This window comes from Eleginops maclovinus, chromosome 22 (assembly GCF_036324505.1).
Source record: "Eleginops maclovinus isolate JMC-PN-2008 ecotype Puerto Natales chromosome 22, JC_Emac_rtc_rv5, whole genome shotgun sequence".
Classification (NCBI taxonomy): Eukaryota; Metazoa; Chordata; class Actinopteri; order Perciformes; family Eleginopidae; genus Eleginops; species Eleginops maclovinus.
This window is the reverse complement of record NC_086370.1, coordinates 10,672,866-10,688,099: the sequence shown is the minus strand read 5'-3', so window position 1 is coordinate 10,688,099 and position 15,234 is coordinate 10,672,866. Positions and strand designations below refer to the sequence as shown.

At 39.9% G+C, this 15,234-nt stretch overlaps 2 protein-coding genes across 4 annotated transcripts in view; both read right to left on the bottom strand.

The window, feature by feature from the left end:
* The window catches only part of LOC134858437 (non-structural maintenance of chromosomes element 4 homolog A-like), a 65,346-nt gene that overhangs the window by 5,271 nt on the left and 44,841 nt on the right, over nt 1–15,234 (bottom strand). The gene's annotated exons all lie outside the window — the stretch shown is intronic.
* LOC134858436 (phosphoinositide 3-kinase adapter protein 1-like) lies at nt 1,761–14,829 on the bottom strand. The gene is given in 17 exon segments (XM_063874316.1): nt 1,761–2,672; nt 7,970–8,067; nt 8,723–8,793; nt 10,421–10,588; nt 10,949–11,021; nt 11,109–11,302; nt 12,451–12,507; nt 12,589–12,618; nt 12,621–12,830; nt 12,912–12,959; nt 13,043–13,217; nt 13,323–13,519; nt 13,734–13,866; nt 13,950–14,092; nt 14,206–14,247; nt 14,250–14,349; nt 14,585–14,829. Coding segments are annotated over 17 exon segments (1,941 nt in total). The 5' UTR covers nt 14,669–14,829; the 3' UTR covers nt 1,761–2,554.

The following is a 15,234-nucleotide window of genomic DNA, read 5'->3' as shown; positions in this document are numbered from 1 at the left end:
TAAACTTGTTTGCAAACCAAGCACCCCCCTTCATGGAGACGGTATTCCCTAATGGCAGTGGCCTCTTTCAGCAGGACAATGCGCCCTGCCACACTGCAGAAGTGCTTCAGGAATGGTTCAAGGATACACAACAACGAGTTCAAGGTGTTGACTTGGCCTCCAAATTCCCCAGATCTCAATCCATTGAGCATCTGTGGGATGTGCTGGATAAACAATTCTGATCCATGGAGGCCCCACCTCGTCACTTACAGGTCTTAAAGGACCTACTGCTAACGTCCAGACAACATAATATTAGGCAGGTGTTCATAATGTTATATCAGTGTATAAACACACACACCCACCCACACAATCCATCCATGTGTCTGTTTCTCCCTGACACACACAGATACATCACAAATTCAAAGCCTGGATATGTATTTTTCAAATGTGTTTATATTTCATCTGTCCTGTTCTGTTATCTTTTGTTGTTGCAGTTTGCACAACAAATGTTCCCATTGATGAATCAGATGTTGATTGGAAAACAATTTCACACACACAAACTCTTGGGGCCCCTTGTAGTCACAAAGCTCCGTAATATAACTGGCAACAATACACAATTTCATGTATTGAGTGCATGGTGGTTTCAATGGAAGTCAATGAGGCATTTTTTTTGCCACAAAGGTGATAAATAATGAAATAATTCAAATAAATGAATTGGCATGTAAAGGGTTAAAATACAAAAACACATTTAATATTTGGTCGTTTTGAACAAGTGAAAAGTTGTTTAAGAGCTTTACAGACACTTTTTTCACCAGCTCCAGTTTCTTCTCCCCCCGCAACACCCCCACCCGCAGACGGTACCTTGTCCCTCACAACAAACCAGGTGAGGAGGGAGTTGCAGAGGTGTAAGGCGCGGAAGGCTGCGGGTCTAGATGGCATCAGCTCGAGGCTTCTAAAATCCTGCGCAGACCAGCTGTGTGGGATTGTGGAGTTTCTGTTCAATCGGAGCCTGAAGCAACGGGGGGTACCACTACTGTGGAAGACGTCCTGTGTGGTACCCGTGCCAAAGAACACCCACCCCAAGGACTTCAACAGCTACCGGCCGGTGGTGCTAACATCGCAGCTGATGAAGACCCTGGAGAGACACCGCAGGTCCTTCCTTCCTACAGCCGTCAGACTTTACAAGCAGCATGGCCCCTGGTAGACCCCTCATACATACATACATACATAGATACATAAACAGAAACTCACTAGTTGTGCAACAACAATTTATGTGCAATATACAAACATAAATCTACCATTATCAACAGCTGTGCAATATTTACCGGGCTGCTATATCTCCTTCAGGATGTGTATTTTGTAAATTGTGTGTTTTTCTTTATCTTCATATCTTTTTTAAAATATTTTCTTTTGTTAAGCTGGATGGCTCTGTTGCTGCTGTAGCACATTTAAATGTCCCCTCTGTGGGACCAATAAAGGGATTCTGATTCTCTGATTCTGATTTATGAGGGGTAGTACATTTGAGGAGAGCACAAGGTTAAAAGATCATGTATTTGGCGTGGGCTGATTTGACCCTCGGAATCACTGCCGACACATGACCGTCCTCATCTTCGCTCTTATTCTGTAAACGGTAAGTTCCGGTAGCAGAAACGAAAAAACAGGCGTTTTTTCGTTTCTGTTTTCTAGTGATTTTATTTTTTGTTTTAAGAAGAAGAAAATGAAAATCATGCCATTTTTGAAGTTAAGTTAATAGCTTTTTGAACATGATAAAGAAAAACGCCTTGCATTTCAATTTTATTTTTCAATTTTAAAACAAAAATTAAATATCCACTCATTTTTGGTTTTTGAATATCCTTTAGTGAAAAGAAAATCCAATGACCAAAACATACACCGACCTGAAAGGAAAATATTTTCTTATATTTATTCTGTACAGAAGTTAGACAAGTGATGTAGGTCCAAACCGGTTTCCTTAATCTTATTTTTACAAGTTTCAGAAACAAATATTAAAATAGCCAACCAACCTGTAAGTCCTTTAAGTAGTATGATTGTGACATCATTTGAGGTAAAATAAAAATGATGTCAAAAGAACTTTAAATGAAATGCTTGTAATACATCAAGGAATATTATAATTATCTTGTGAACTGAACAACATCAACATCACTGGCTCAGTTAACAGGAGACCAACTACAAACTTGTTTTAATGTCATACGCAAGATTTGAATTAAAAACAATTATTCCCCTTTCTCACCAACATACTAAAATTCCACAGTTACCACAGCTAACATTTTTTTCAGGAAAGACACATCAAAACATAAACACTCAATATCACAGACTCAATCACACCTACAAATACACAGGCCTACACACATGCACACAATGAATCAATATGGGGGCTGAATTAATTATGTTAGGCACATAAAAGCAAAAAAAGACACAACATTAAAAACGTCTCTCTGCATGTAGGCATCTTTTTAAGTCCTGATGTCTGTTTACAGAGGAACACACTGTCTTGCTAAGTCGTCCTTCCTTTTTAAAATGCTTTAAATCAAACCCAGCTAAAGTGGACATGTGTTGATCACCGCAGGCGCCGAGGTACGGGAGGTGCTGAGTTTGTGTGTCTTTGAGTCGGTCTTTGAGGAACTGCTCGAGTCGGGCAGGATATGTAGCGCTCATGCAGCACGTTCTCTAGCATCCTGTGAGAAAAAAACAGTGCTGTAAGATCATTGACCTGATGGGGCTGTAGATCTACAGTAAAGGGAGGGTGGACTGTGAATTCCCATTTATGATTATCATCAAAAAAGTAATCACCACATACATCCAGCCTTTAAAACTAGTGTTTCATAAAACAAACAACGTTTTTTTTGTTCAAATCAAGACTTAAGAATTGGGTTGCAAAATGACAACGTTTATAATGCCTCTTTAGACAGATTAACCTTTTAGTTTGGGAATTTACAAATCCATATATCCATTTAGAAAGGCTAAGAATGTTCATCTTCATGGAGAGTTTCTATAAATATATACATTTGAAAAGAAAAGTTAACTCTTAAACATTTGGTCCTACTGTGAATAAAGAAATGACTCCTGCTTTGCCACCTTTTATTGTTAAGATACAATTATTACATTTCTGTTTTTTAGCATTAGTATTTAAATGTGACTGTTGATTTGGTATGTTTTCTTTAACCTTTTGTATGTCTTTTGGGTGTTTTTAATTGAAGGTTTCTACTACATCCTCATAAATAAATAAAAAACAAGTTATCAAAATGTTTGAATTGCAGATAACAGCTACTGAAGGGGGAATTCTGCAGGCTACTTCTAGCTGTAGTTACAGGACCGACCTGTGACAAGGACAGTGCAGCGTTGGTCCGAGCAGTCTGACTCTGCTCTCCGCCACTGCTTTGGCATCACGGAGTGGTGTGTGTTTGAGGAGGACGATATAAACACACACACTGACGCGGTCATTTGCTACATCGGCAAATGCATCGATGACGTCGTGCCGCGGATTACTGTACGGACATTCCCAAATGAGAAGCCCTGGATAAACGGCGAGGTCCGAGCTAAACTTAAAGCACGGGCCATCGCGCACAGCGGCGGTGATTTGGATGAGTACAGGAATTCCAGGTATGCACTCCGGAGAGCTATTAGCAGTGCGAAAAGACAATACAGGGACAAGGTGGAGTCGAACTACAAGGGCTCCAACGCCAGAAATATGTGGTCTGGACTAAAAACAATAACAGACTACAAAAGGACAACGAGTGGTGCTGAGGAAGTGTCTGCATCTCTCCCAGATGAACTGAACACATTTTATGCACGCTTTGAGAAGCCCCCGGCTGTGGAGGCACCAAAGGCCCAGGATCCCTGCTCACTGGTTTTAACCAGTGCAGATGTGTGTAGATCTCTGAAAAGGATCAACACACACAGGGCTCCAGGACCTGATGGCATCCCTGGCCGTGCTCTCAAGGTGTGTGCAGTTCAGCTGGCAGATGTGTTCACAGACATTTTCAATAGGTCACTGCTCCAGTCTGTAGTCCCCACATGTTTTAAAGAGTCCATCATTGTCCCTGTCCCCAAAAAGACAAAACCCATCTGCCTCAATGACTACCGCCCAGTTGCACTCACCTCCATCATCATGAAGTGCTTTGAGCGGTTAGTCAAAACTTTTATCACCTCCACCCTCCCTGACTCACTGGACCCCCTGCAGTTTGCCTACAGAGCAAACAGGTCCACGGATGATGCCATCTCCCTCACCCTCCACACTGCCCTCTCCCACCTGGACCGGAGGAACACTTATGTGAGAATGCTGTTCATTGACTACAGTTCAGCATTCAACACCATTGTGCCCTCCAAGCTCATCATTAAGCTCAGGGACCTTGGGCTCAACAGCGCCCTCTGTGACTGGATCATGAGCTTCCTGACGGGCAGATCCCAGGCAGTGCGGATGGGGAACATCACATCCTCCACCTTGACCCTCAACACCGGAGCCCCTCAGGGTTGTGTGCTCAGCCCTCTCCTCTACTCCCTGTTCACGCACGACTGCGTGGCCACACACAGCTCCAACACCATCATCAAGTTTGCTGACGACACAACCGTCATCGGCCTGATCACAGACGGCGACGAGACGGCGTACAGAGAGGAGGTCAGAGCCCTGACATCTTGGTGCCAGGACAACAACCTCCATCTCAACGTCAGCAAAACAAAGGAGCTGATTGTGGACTACAGGAAGAGGCAGAGAGAAGCACACACACACATCACCATCGACGGGACTCCTGTGGAGAGAGTCAGCAGCTTCAGGTTCCTCGGGGTTAACATCAGTGAGGACCTGACATGGACACATCACACCAGGGTCATATCCAGGACAGCTCGACAGCGGCTCTTCTTCCTCCGCAGGCTGCGGAAGTTCAACATGGACTCCAGGATACTCTGCAACTTCTACAGGTGCACCATCGAGAGTATCCTGACTGGCTGCATCACCGCCTGGTATGGCAGTTGCACCGCCCTCAACCGTAAGACTCTACAGAGGGTGGTGAAAACTGCTCAGCACATCACCAGGACAGAGCTGCCATCCATGGAGGACCTCTACACCCAGCGGTGTAGGAAGAAGGCCGGTAGGATATTAAAGGACCCCCATCACCCCAGCAACAATCTGTTCTGTCTGCTGCCGTCTGGCAGACGGTACCGCAGCATCCGGACCAAGACCACCAGACTCAGAGACAGTTTTATACCACAGGCTATAAGACTACTGAACTCCTGAGCTGTGTGAATGTCTACTCACATCTGTTTATAGTACACACATACATACATATATATATATATTATACACATCTGCCATACATATCTGTTTATAGTACACATATCTATATATTATACATATCTGCCATATACATCTGTTATACATAATATATGCATCTGTCCATACCTCCTCATTCAACAGTGTAAAGTATTTAAATACTCTCAATGTATTCCACATATGTATATATTTCACATCCTCAAATCTGTATTGTTGTTATTGTAAATATTCTTCTCTCTTTTTCACTATTTTATTTATCTTTTGCACCATGTATGTTGAGTTGTTGGAGGAGCACGCGACATAAGATTTTCATTGCCAACATATACGCTGTATCTGCTGTGCATATGACAAATAAAACCTTGAAACCTTGAAACCTTTTTCTACTTGGTCTTCCAAAAAAGATAATAGTGCTTCATTCTATTTTTTGTACTTTGTATTTTTTTATATAACATTTATTCTTTGTATAATAAAAGCCTTTGTTTTATTACATTTGACTACTTTGTTTGAATTATTTTGATATGGACGTACGTTTCTACTTTCCTTTATGTAAAGCACACTGAGCCGTGCCTGTATCTGAAATGTGTTATAGAAACAGACGTACTACTGCTATTCTCTCGTAGGTTGTTTTGTCTACTTGATCCAAACCTAAGGGCAGTTGCTTTTACATTTCTTATTTTTCTCTCTTCGGTGTAACGTACCATTTATATATTAGTTTTAAAGACAGTATATTATTCTATGGCACAATGATTTTGTAAAACTGGAATTCCACTATTGAAGCCAATCATGTTGATCAAACATGTCATTTTTCCTTTGTAGATCAATGCACTAATGTAACCATCTAAATCACCTTTGGTACATTTAAAGGTATCATATCATATTCTTGTCTCGTGTCAAAGGCAAAAGTGTTGCTAGACCTTAGATATCTTATCTTATTGAGTCACGCTATGTTGTATTTATATACAGTACTATGCTTGTTGTGAATTATATTGTATCAGCATTTCATTGTACCGCGTCAAAATTAGTTGAATTGTAGGTAACAGCTGAGAAAATGTATGAAAACACACTAAATCCCCCAAATCTCTCCATCATACATGTTCTGTTGAAATCACAAGTTCATACCCAATGTCTCAGATAAAATTAGCAAGAATTGCACCCACACAGGATGATTATAGCACACTATTTGCCATGCTGTGCTGAAGGTGTTTTCCCTTTCCATTATTATGACCTTTATATTTCTTTATACTTACTTTTGAGATATTGTAGTTATTTCTTAAGGTTAGCAGACGTAGCTTTTAAAAACAACTATGATTCTCTGTGCAGAAACGTGATATTGAAAGACACTATGTACATAAGTAAGTACATACGTATATAAAATGTTCAACAGCTTGACACACTTTATAACTGGAGAGCTGCAGTACACACTGTTCTGTTGCCCACAATGCTTTTTAAGGAGATAAGGCCTTTGTCACTTATGATCACAAGACTGCCGAGTTTCTGAGTTACGGGAACTGAGTACAGTTATTTTAAACCCGCTTAAGAGTCACTTTGATGTGGGCTTTGGTTTTAAAATGTTCTCACTTTACGTAGATATTTTAAAGATCATCAATGCCTTTGTTGTTTTCTCACTTTAGCTTCCTTCCTTTTCGCACAGCTGCGAATCATTGGTCAGTGACCATTTCCTCTTCATCACTTATTGTCATGCTCTTCCCTGCCTGTAGATTCTTTATTGGGCTCTGTTTGTTTCTGTCGCACATCGCAAAAGCATCCACACTGTTACTGTTGCACTGCAGAACTGCTATTCCGCATGTCAATGTTATAACAGGACATATATACATTCTGTCGTTGGGGTGTCTTTAGTACTGAATACATATTTTATTTATAAAAAACATGATTACTTGACTGTGTGTGGTAGTTAACTAAGTAAATAGATGAAGCCAGGGCCACTAAGTGAAATCAAAACTTTCAAATATGATAGAATATTGATTAATTGATTGATTATATATTATATTCTCACTTAACAGAGAGATATAAGATAAACTTCCAGTTTAGATAAAAAGTGTCATTCTTCCTAATTAGTTACTCAATTAATTATATAAACTGCACCAAGTAATTTACGCTACACACAATATACACTGCCTGGCCAAAAAAAGGTCACACACTCTAATATTCATTGGACCGCCTTTAGCTTTGATTACGGCATGCATTCGCTGCGGCATTGTTTCCACAAGCCTCGCAATGTCACAACATTTATTTCTGTCTTGCATTAATCTTTCGCCAAGATCTTGTATTGATGACGGGAGATTCGGACCACTGCGCAAAGTCTTCTTTAGCACATCCCAAAGATTCTCAATCGGTTTCAGGTCTGGACTCTGTGGTGGCAAATCCATGAGTGAAAATGATGTCTCATGCTCCCTGAACCACTCTTTCACAATCTGAGCCCGATTGATCCTGGCATTCTCATCTTGGAACATGCCCGTGCCATCAGGGAAGAAAAAATCCATTGATGGAATAACCTGGTCCTTCAGTATACTCAGGTAGTCAGCTGACCTCATACTTTGGGCAAGTTGCTGAACCTAGACCAGACCAACTGCAGCAACCCCAGAGCACTGCCCCCACAGGCTTGTGACCATTTTTTTGGCCGGGCAGTGTATTTCTGAGATTGTATTCTTTAAATACAACTGTATTTACACATTTACCAAAACTGACCTCTCTGGGACCCGTGGAGGAATCCTAGGCGGAGCTAAGGGCGATGCATTCGATGACCTCAGAGGTCGTGATGGAGGAGGGAGATTTTCTACCATGTCCTTTTGGAGAAAAAAAATCTGATCAAATATGTGACAACACCTGAAACACATTTTTGACCAACCAAACATTCCACAGTGCTTTGCCTTAACAGCTAAAACAATTAGATAATTAATCAATTACTGGATCAACAAAAAACGAGTGAAAAATGATTAGTGTGTGAGGATTTATTGCACTTCTTTGTCTTATATAATAGCAAACGTCAAATCTTTAGGTATTAGCCGTTGGTTTGTCAAAGCAAGCCGCTTAAAGTTATCACTCTTGGCTTTTTTGAAATTTGGATGATATTTAATAATTTGCAGAAAACAATGTACAGATCTGATTGAACATTGAGCAATGCGTGGCAAGCTTCAAATATTTCTCAAGAACAAAAGTCTTTATATGAGTATAAGTAGATCTGTACTTTTAGGAACTGAAGCACTGAAGTATCCACAGACTAAATGCCATGTTTTTTTCTACCTCACATGTAGTGTGATGCATGTTACTTGTTTGTTACGGGTGCAGCTACAACAGAAAGTGAAGGTTCAGTTTGGTTTAGACACTCATGCAGAAAAAAAAGCCCCTCATGGACGACTTTCTCCTGTTTAACGAGTTAAGCAAGTGTGAACATTGCGGTTTCCATGTGTACTGAAAAAATTCTTGTCCTTTCGTGCTCACCTCAAACTCAGGCTCGGTGCCGCTGCTGTAGCTGATGGTGCTGTGAGTGCTGAGTCTGTTGCTCTCCGTACCTGATGTGAAGAAAGACAAATGTAGAAGGAAAACATGTGATTACATTTCTGTGAGGTTAGAGCTTGTGGTGAATTATGCTGCAGACCACTTCACCAAATGCTTATAAAAACATCAAAGACGTTACAGCTAAATAATATGTCAGCAGGGAGAGATATGAGCGATCAGAGCGGGATCACACTCAATAGACAGACTCATCTGTAGGCTCAGAAAATAGTCAAACTGTGTCAACATATCAGTGCTTCATTTTGTCTTTCAGCTAAAAAGAATAAGACACAAAGTACAGTTAAGTAAGTTGACAGTTCCTTTATAAAACAAATAACAGTTTAATGTCAAGACCATATACTAGTGAAAAAACCTTGAAATAATACATAATATATCTTCAACATTTGCTGACTGTTAAGGATTATTGAAGTCCCCGATAAGACGCAGCCATATCTTATCAAAAGTATGTCTTTTAAAAGCAACCAACGTTTGTCAAACAGGGATCTGCCTGTGAGAAATATTTCTGTTTCCTATTAAACTTGTGACAAAAAAATGCAATATTGGGTCTGTATAAGTATTGCAGGGACATTTAAAAATGTCAAATGTCAAAAGGGCAAAGCTGGAGAGCTCTCAAATGACATGTTATGTAATTCTATCTTAGTTATTGAGCTTATGATGACTTTAATCTGAGAAAATAGAATAAAACGGTATAAAAGAATCGAGTGAATCTTCAAAAGACCAAACACAATAAGCTCCTCAGAGATTTGTTTTTGCCATTCTTAATCCCATTTGATCTAGTTTGGATTCATCAAGGGAGCTATTAAAATAAAAAAATACATAATTGAAATAGGCACAATCATAACAAGGCTTGTAAGTCATTTCTACAAAATGTTACAGTTCTGATCAGCAGGAAGACTTGGCCAAGGTGCTGGTCACGGATGATAAATCAATGTCCAATATTGTGACACAGGATGTTGGGAATTATCCTTTCTTTAGAAAGTCAGAAACTTAAGCCTCCCTTGCTGCCCTATACCTCACACTTCATGTCGTGCAGTCACATACAGTAACAGAAAAAGGAAGTTAGGGGTTGTGAAACAAATTAATGAGATAGCGTGTCAACCATGGCCTCAGCCTGAACGTTTAAGGAGCGCAAACCAAAAAGCTTTCGCATTCATTGACAAAGATTGTTGAGTAAAGTCAGCTGTGTCCACTGCTTCATCTAGTTTTGGATTTGTGTACTAGATTTAACTTTTCACCTTCTTCTGCCGGGGGCTTTCTAACAAGGTGCAAATGAAATGATGGATGGTTTTCTTCTCCTGCATCCTGTCTGAGTTTTTTTTCTTAAGATTGATGGCAACAGTAGGTATTACAGTAGGTATACAATTAGTATTGCCTTTTTAGCACAAACATTGAATGGAAAAGATAATTACGGGCTGTGTCATTAACTTATGTGCATCATGTGGAGGCAGGACCCCCCACAGGTCACCATCACAAAGCAGCAATCACTCGAATCAGTTGAGATAATAAATTGCCCCCTACATGCTTATAAAAGGAAAGGAGGAAAACAAGCAATGCAAACACAAGAACAAATCTGTTACAGTTCTGACCACTGAGCCAGAAACAAAACAAATAAAAAAAGCTTACTGGATGTGCTGGACGTGCTTCCTGTCTTCCAGCCCCCTCTTTGGATAGGTGGAGCCACTGGAGGAGGGGGCCCCATCAATCTGGGTGTGGGCTCGTACACAGAACACTCTAACGTCACACCGGACCCCCAGTATAGGTTCCTCTGCAGCGGGGCACTTATCTCATAATCTGAAAGGAGATAAAAACACATCAAATAACAGTACATTTTACAGGGTGTGTTTGATATCCGCTGTGTGATTCAATACTTGATTTAATCATCGTCATGTAAGGAACAGATTAGCTTCAATAAGTCAAATCATTTTAAGTACTACCATATTGTATTTTGGTGAGATCTTAATGGTCACCCAACTGATCTTAGTGGAATCAGGTGGGTTTTTAGACTACAACGAAGATGTGTAGACTTTCTGCAGTCCTGATATCTATTGATATCTATCTACTGTATTTAAAGAAAGCAAGTACATGGGTTTTTGTTTAGGAGATACACTACATATTAAAGTAGCTTTAGAGAATTAATTCAAATGATTCTACCGAGCTCTTTTCCACTCTTTTCTCTCTCTTTGTGACGTCTGGTGATGCTGTCTCGCAATCTCTTCAGATTTTCCTGAAAAAAAAAGAAAAGCACACCCGTTAGATGTATTTATTGACCACCAATCAGCTTACAGACTTAAATATTGTGTTGTTTTTCTACCTGCTGATAGCGTATGGAGCCGGACCTCCGCTCATGGTCAAACTGCCAGGTCTTGAACTCTTGGACGGCCTCATCCACAGTAATCTCCCCCACCTTCACCCTCTCCTGCAGGGATATCAACTGTCTCTGTCCAGGAGTCTTCATCCCAGCGTAGGGGTCGTAAACAGGAAGAGGAGCGTCCTCCGCAGGCCGAGCTGGATGATTGTTATTTAACAAAAACAATGGAGTAAACAAAGTTTATTTTCCACTTTCAATGGCTGGTAAGTACACTGCAACTGTTGTTTTTATGATGTCTTTAAGTTGTACAACAGTTTCATGCAAAAAGCTACTGTAAGCTCATTGGTTAGGTTCAACTTCAGTAAGCCGAGTCAAAGAAGCAGTGATGTGTGAAGAACAGTATTTATATTTTTTCTGTTTTTATCAGGTCTCGATTAACAAAATGAGTCAACCAGCCTTTCAAAATAACTGTAGCATTACACAGTGGCCTCAATTACATTTCCTAAACTTAGTGTTGATAAAACATGGCCACCTCCTTCTCTAAAATAAGTTGCACAGCAAATGCATGTTGGAAATCGGTAGAATGCTCAAATGCTGGGGCAAACAATTAAAAAAACTAAAACTAAAATAACGATAAGTCTATGATTCAATCAGTACAATGTTATCATGTACAGTATGGGTGATTAGACACAGTGGTGGAGAAAGTATTCAACCATAGTTTTACTTAGGTGAGCAACAATATTAACATCAAAATGTTATTATATAGTTATAATATAATTACAGTCCAACATTCAAAAGTACACATGTAGGATAGTCCCTTTCAGAATAATAACAATGAGTTATGCAATAATGTGTTTAATGTTGAAGCTGGAAAAGGTGGGTTTAAATGAAGTAAGTAAAGTAAAGAACCTCAAATCTGAATCTTCTTATTTAAATTCCACAACGGATTAGAATCAAAAGGTTTTTTTTTCCATACAGGTTTGAACAGACAATGTACAACTGTTCTAAGGATATCATACTGTAGATAATGTTTACTATCTCTAAGCGGTTGACCAATCCCAACAGAGCTGGCCAGCTTAACAATCAGGGCAGAATGGGCTCTGGTTTCAGACAGAGGGTGAAAAGAGGTGCTGCAGCACAGGCAGTATGAGAAAAATAAAGCCCTTTTTTGTATGGAAACATGTCACAGTAGAGGCAGAAAAATTGCAAATATGAACCTGACAATTAGCATAATAGGGCCTCTTTAACAGTTTTGCAATGTTCTTATTAACTTGGAATATAAATGATGAGAAAACAGACTGAAATATAACAACAAATAATTTAAATGATTTAAACTGAGCTTTACCTGCAGGACATCCACTTTCCATCGCAGCAGTCTGGGACGTAGCTTTATCTGAAAATACTGTAGAACATTTTTTTTTTATGAGATCTGATGTATAAAGAGAACACTTTATGGGACAGCAAAACAGAAAATGACCAGTACCTCTTGAGATGACAGTCATAGGCTTTTCAGATCACACGCGGACTCTGGTCTGGGGATTGGGGCTGGGGGACGATTCATGACGGCTGGATTTGTATCTACAGTGTCATAGATATCCTCCGGGCAAAGATCGTAAGGGTCCTCCTCTTCTTCAATTGGAACGAAGTCATTAGGATTGTCTTTTTCCTCTTCCTCCCCTTTAAGGTACTCCTTGATGTAAGTGTTTTCACTGGCATGTCGTCTTACTGAAGGGCACATCGTAACCACTTTAAATATTAGAACAGGATACTATAATATACATGATGCTATAGGTATTCAATGCTTACCTTCAAAGAACTTCCTAAGCATTGCTTCCTCTGGGTTCATCACTTCATCTGAAAATAACAGCATCATCAGCATGCATACATATTGTATTGGTCATTTTGAGAACCAATAGAAAAAAAGACGTTGATCTTACATAAGTCCTCTACACAATCAGGGTCAATCCCCAGCATGGACTCATATATGTCCTCTGGGCACCCAGAGTACTTCATCATGATATCTTGAGGGTTGGACATCATCTCATACACATCTGCAGGCTCCTCTGTGTTGATGGAGTCCTCGATATGAGACTTGAGCATGTCCGCTGTCTCCTAGATTTGTTTGAACACAAGCAGCAGGCAGAAGGTGAGAACCTTCAAAGATGCAAGAACCTGACACGATCGAACGAAAAAATAAGCTTTCATTACTGGACTTACAACAAATTCATCCATGAACTGTCTGAGATCAGAGAAGCCGCTCTTCTCTGCCAGTGTGTTTGGGTAGTCTCCAGACTTATTCATCACGCTGTAAGCCTGCAGAGCCCCAGGACACTGAAGCAGAACGGTGGTCAGCTTCTTCAGGCCGTATTTAGCAGCGAAGTGGAGCAGCGTGGGAAGCTCCTCATCACGCTGATCTGAAAGACATAAAACAATCTTTAATGATCGTATCTTGACTGATTACTCTCTGAGCTTTCATTGGAATTGCAGATGTTGGTGAAATATTCTTTCAAGTGCTTCCGGATATATTCTTCTTATACTTTAACAACAGCTCATATGCCAGCAACTTTGGGAAATCCTTTGGAGAATACCACTAAAACAAATGACTAGAAATCAGAGTTTTGTACTCACATGCTTCCATGTTGTCTTCTTCTATCTGTCTTATTCCAAACAGCTGAAGACCAGTTGCCGGCATCCTGGATTTTAACGAGTCAGTAAGCATGTTGTCCAGTGATTCAGTTGCATTGGTTGTCAAGTTGAAGGCCTGGATGGAAAAAAACTACTTACATAATCTGGATAGCTTTTAACATTAGTAAAACATCACTGGTTATGGTGTGAATGTCTTACCTGGCAGATGAAGTCAACAGGATCAGTAGCATTTTCAATATACTGACTAACTTCTCCCATATTGGTATAATAAGTAACAGACTTCAAGCTGACACAGGACTGGTCAGTGTACATGGTGAGTGACACCACTCCAGCAGGCAGATCTAGTGGGGATAAAAAAACAACACAGTCATTTTGGATTGAAGTTTTCTAGTTCTTGCCATCAACACCAAAAAAAAATCATCTTAAGGTCACATGACCTCCTGGAGATACTTACCAGGAGCAGAAACAGTTATAGTGTATTCATTCTCCAAAGTGCAGGGACTCTTTTTGCAGCCATATTGTCAGATGAAAACTCCACCTCCGGTACACACCCTTCATCTAGTTTATGTGTGAAAATGATAAAAAGTCTCTCCGGTTCCTTGAAGCAAGAAAGAAATGTATTATTTAAACAAGCGCATTACTATTTTTATGTAAAAACAGGTTGTTATGAGTGGTATCTCAGTGCCATCTATAACATCTTAAACTACCCATTGTTCATGTTAACTTAAATCTAACTTTCTTAGACAATAGCAATAACATAGTATTGTAATTTCCTCTCTTACTCACTTATATTAAGAAAAGTTGGCATTAATGTAGAATTGCTCCAGTCTTACCCCGCACAGAACTCTGTTTGGTTGAACGGTGAGACAGGTGAGATGCGTTGGTGTACCAAGTTCCTCCCTTGTTGAATTCCCCATGCCCACATCTCCTTCGTGTTTCAGAACAGTCTTTTGTTGTTCTCCTGACACTGATTCCTCTGTTTCACCAGTGTCGGGACTTTCGGTCGACGAAGCTGCTGTGATGTGCAACTCCGCTGCAGCCACAGCTAAGCTTTCACTTTCTTGTTCCGCCTCCACTCGCCCACCTTTGACAAACAAGAGAAAGTTATAATAATACAAAATAAGTTACTTTTATGACAACTTTATTATTGTAGATACTTATATTATTTACTTTGGGCTCACTTTTGAGTAAACAAACACAAAATACATTTCCTTTGATGATCGTTTTGGGTTTGAAATGCTAAAGTTTGAGGTATCCATCCCAAAGCTTCTGGCCATACTTTAATACAATCGGGGTGAGCACATTGTTTTTGGTTAAAACTATGAACAGGTTTTACAAGGACTATTCCTTTAGCAAAAAAAAGGAATATCATGTAGATTAACCAGGGCCTATTTTCTGGATAGACGAGATGACACATTCAAAATATTCTCATCTTTTTAGTTTGGGTGAAATTACTCTTTAATTGATTGTATTAATTTTTTGG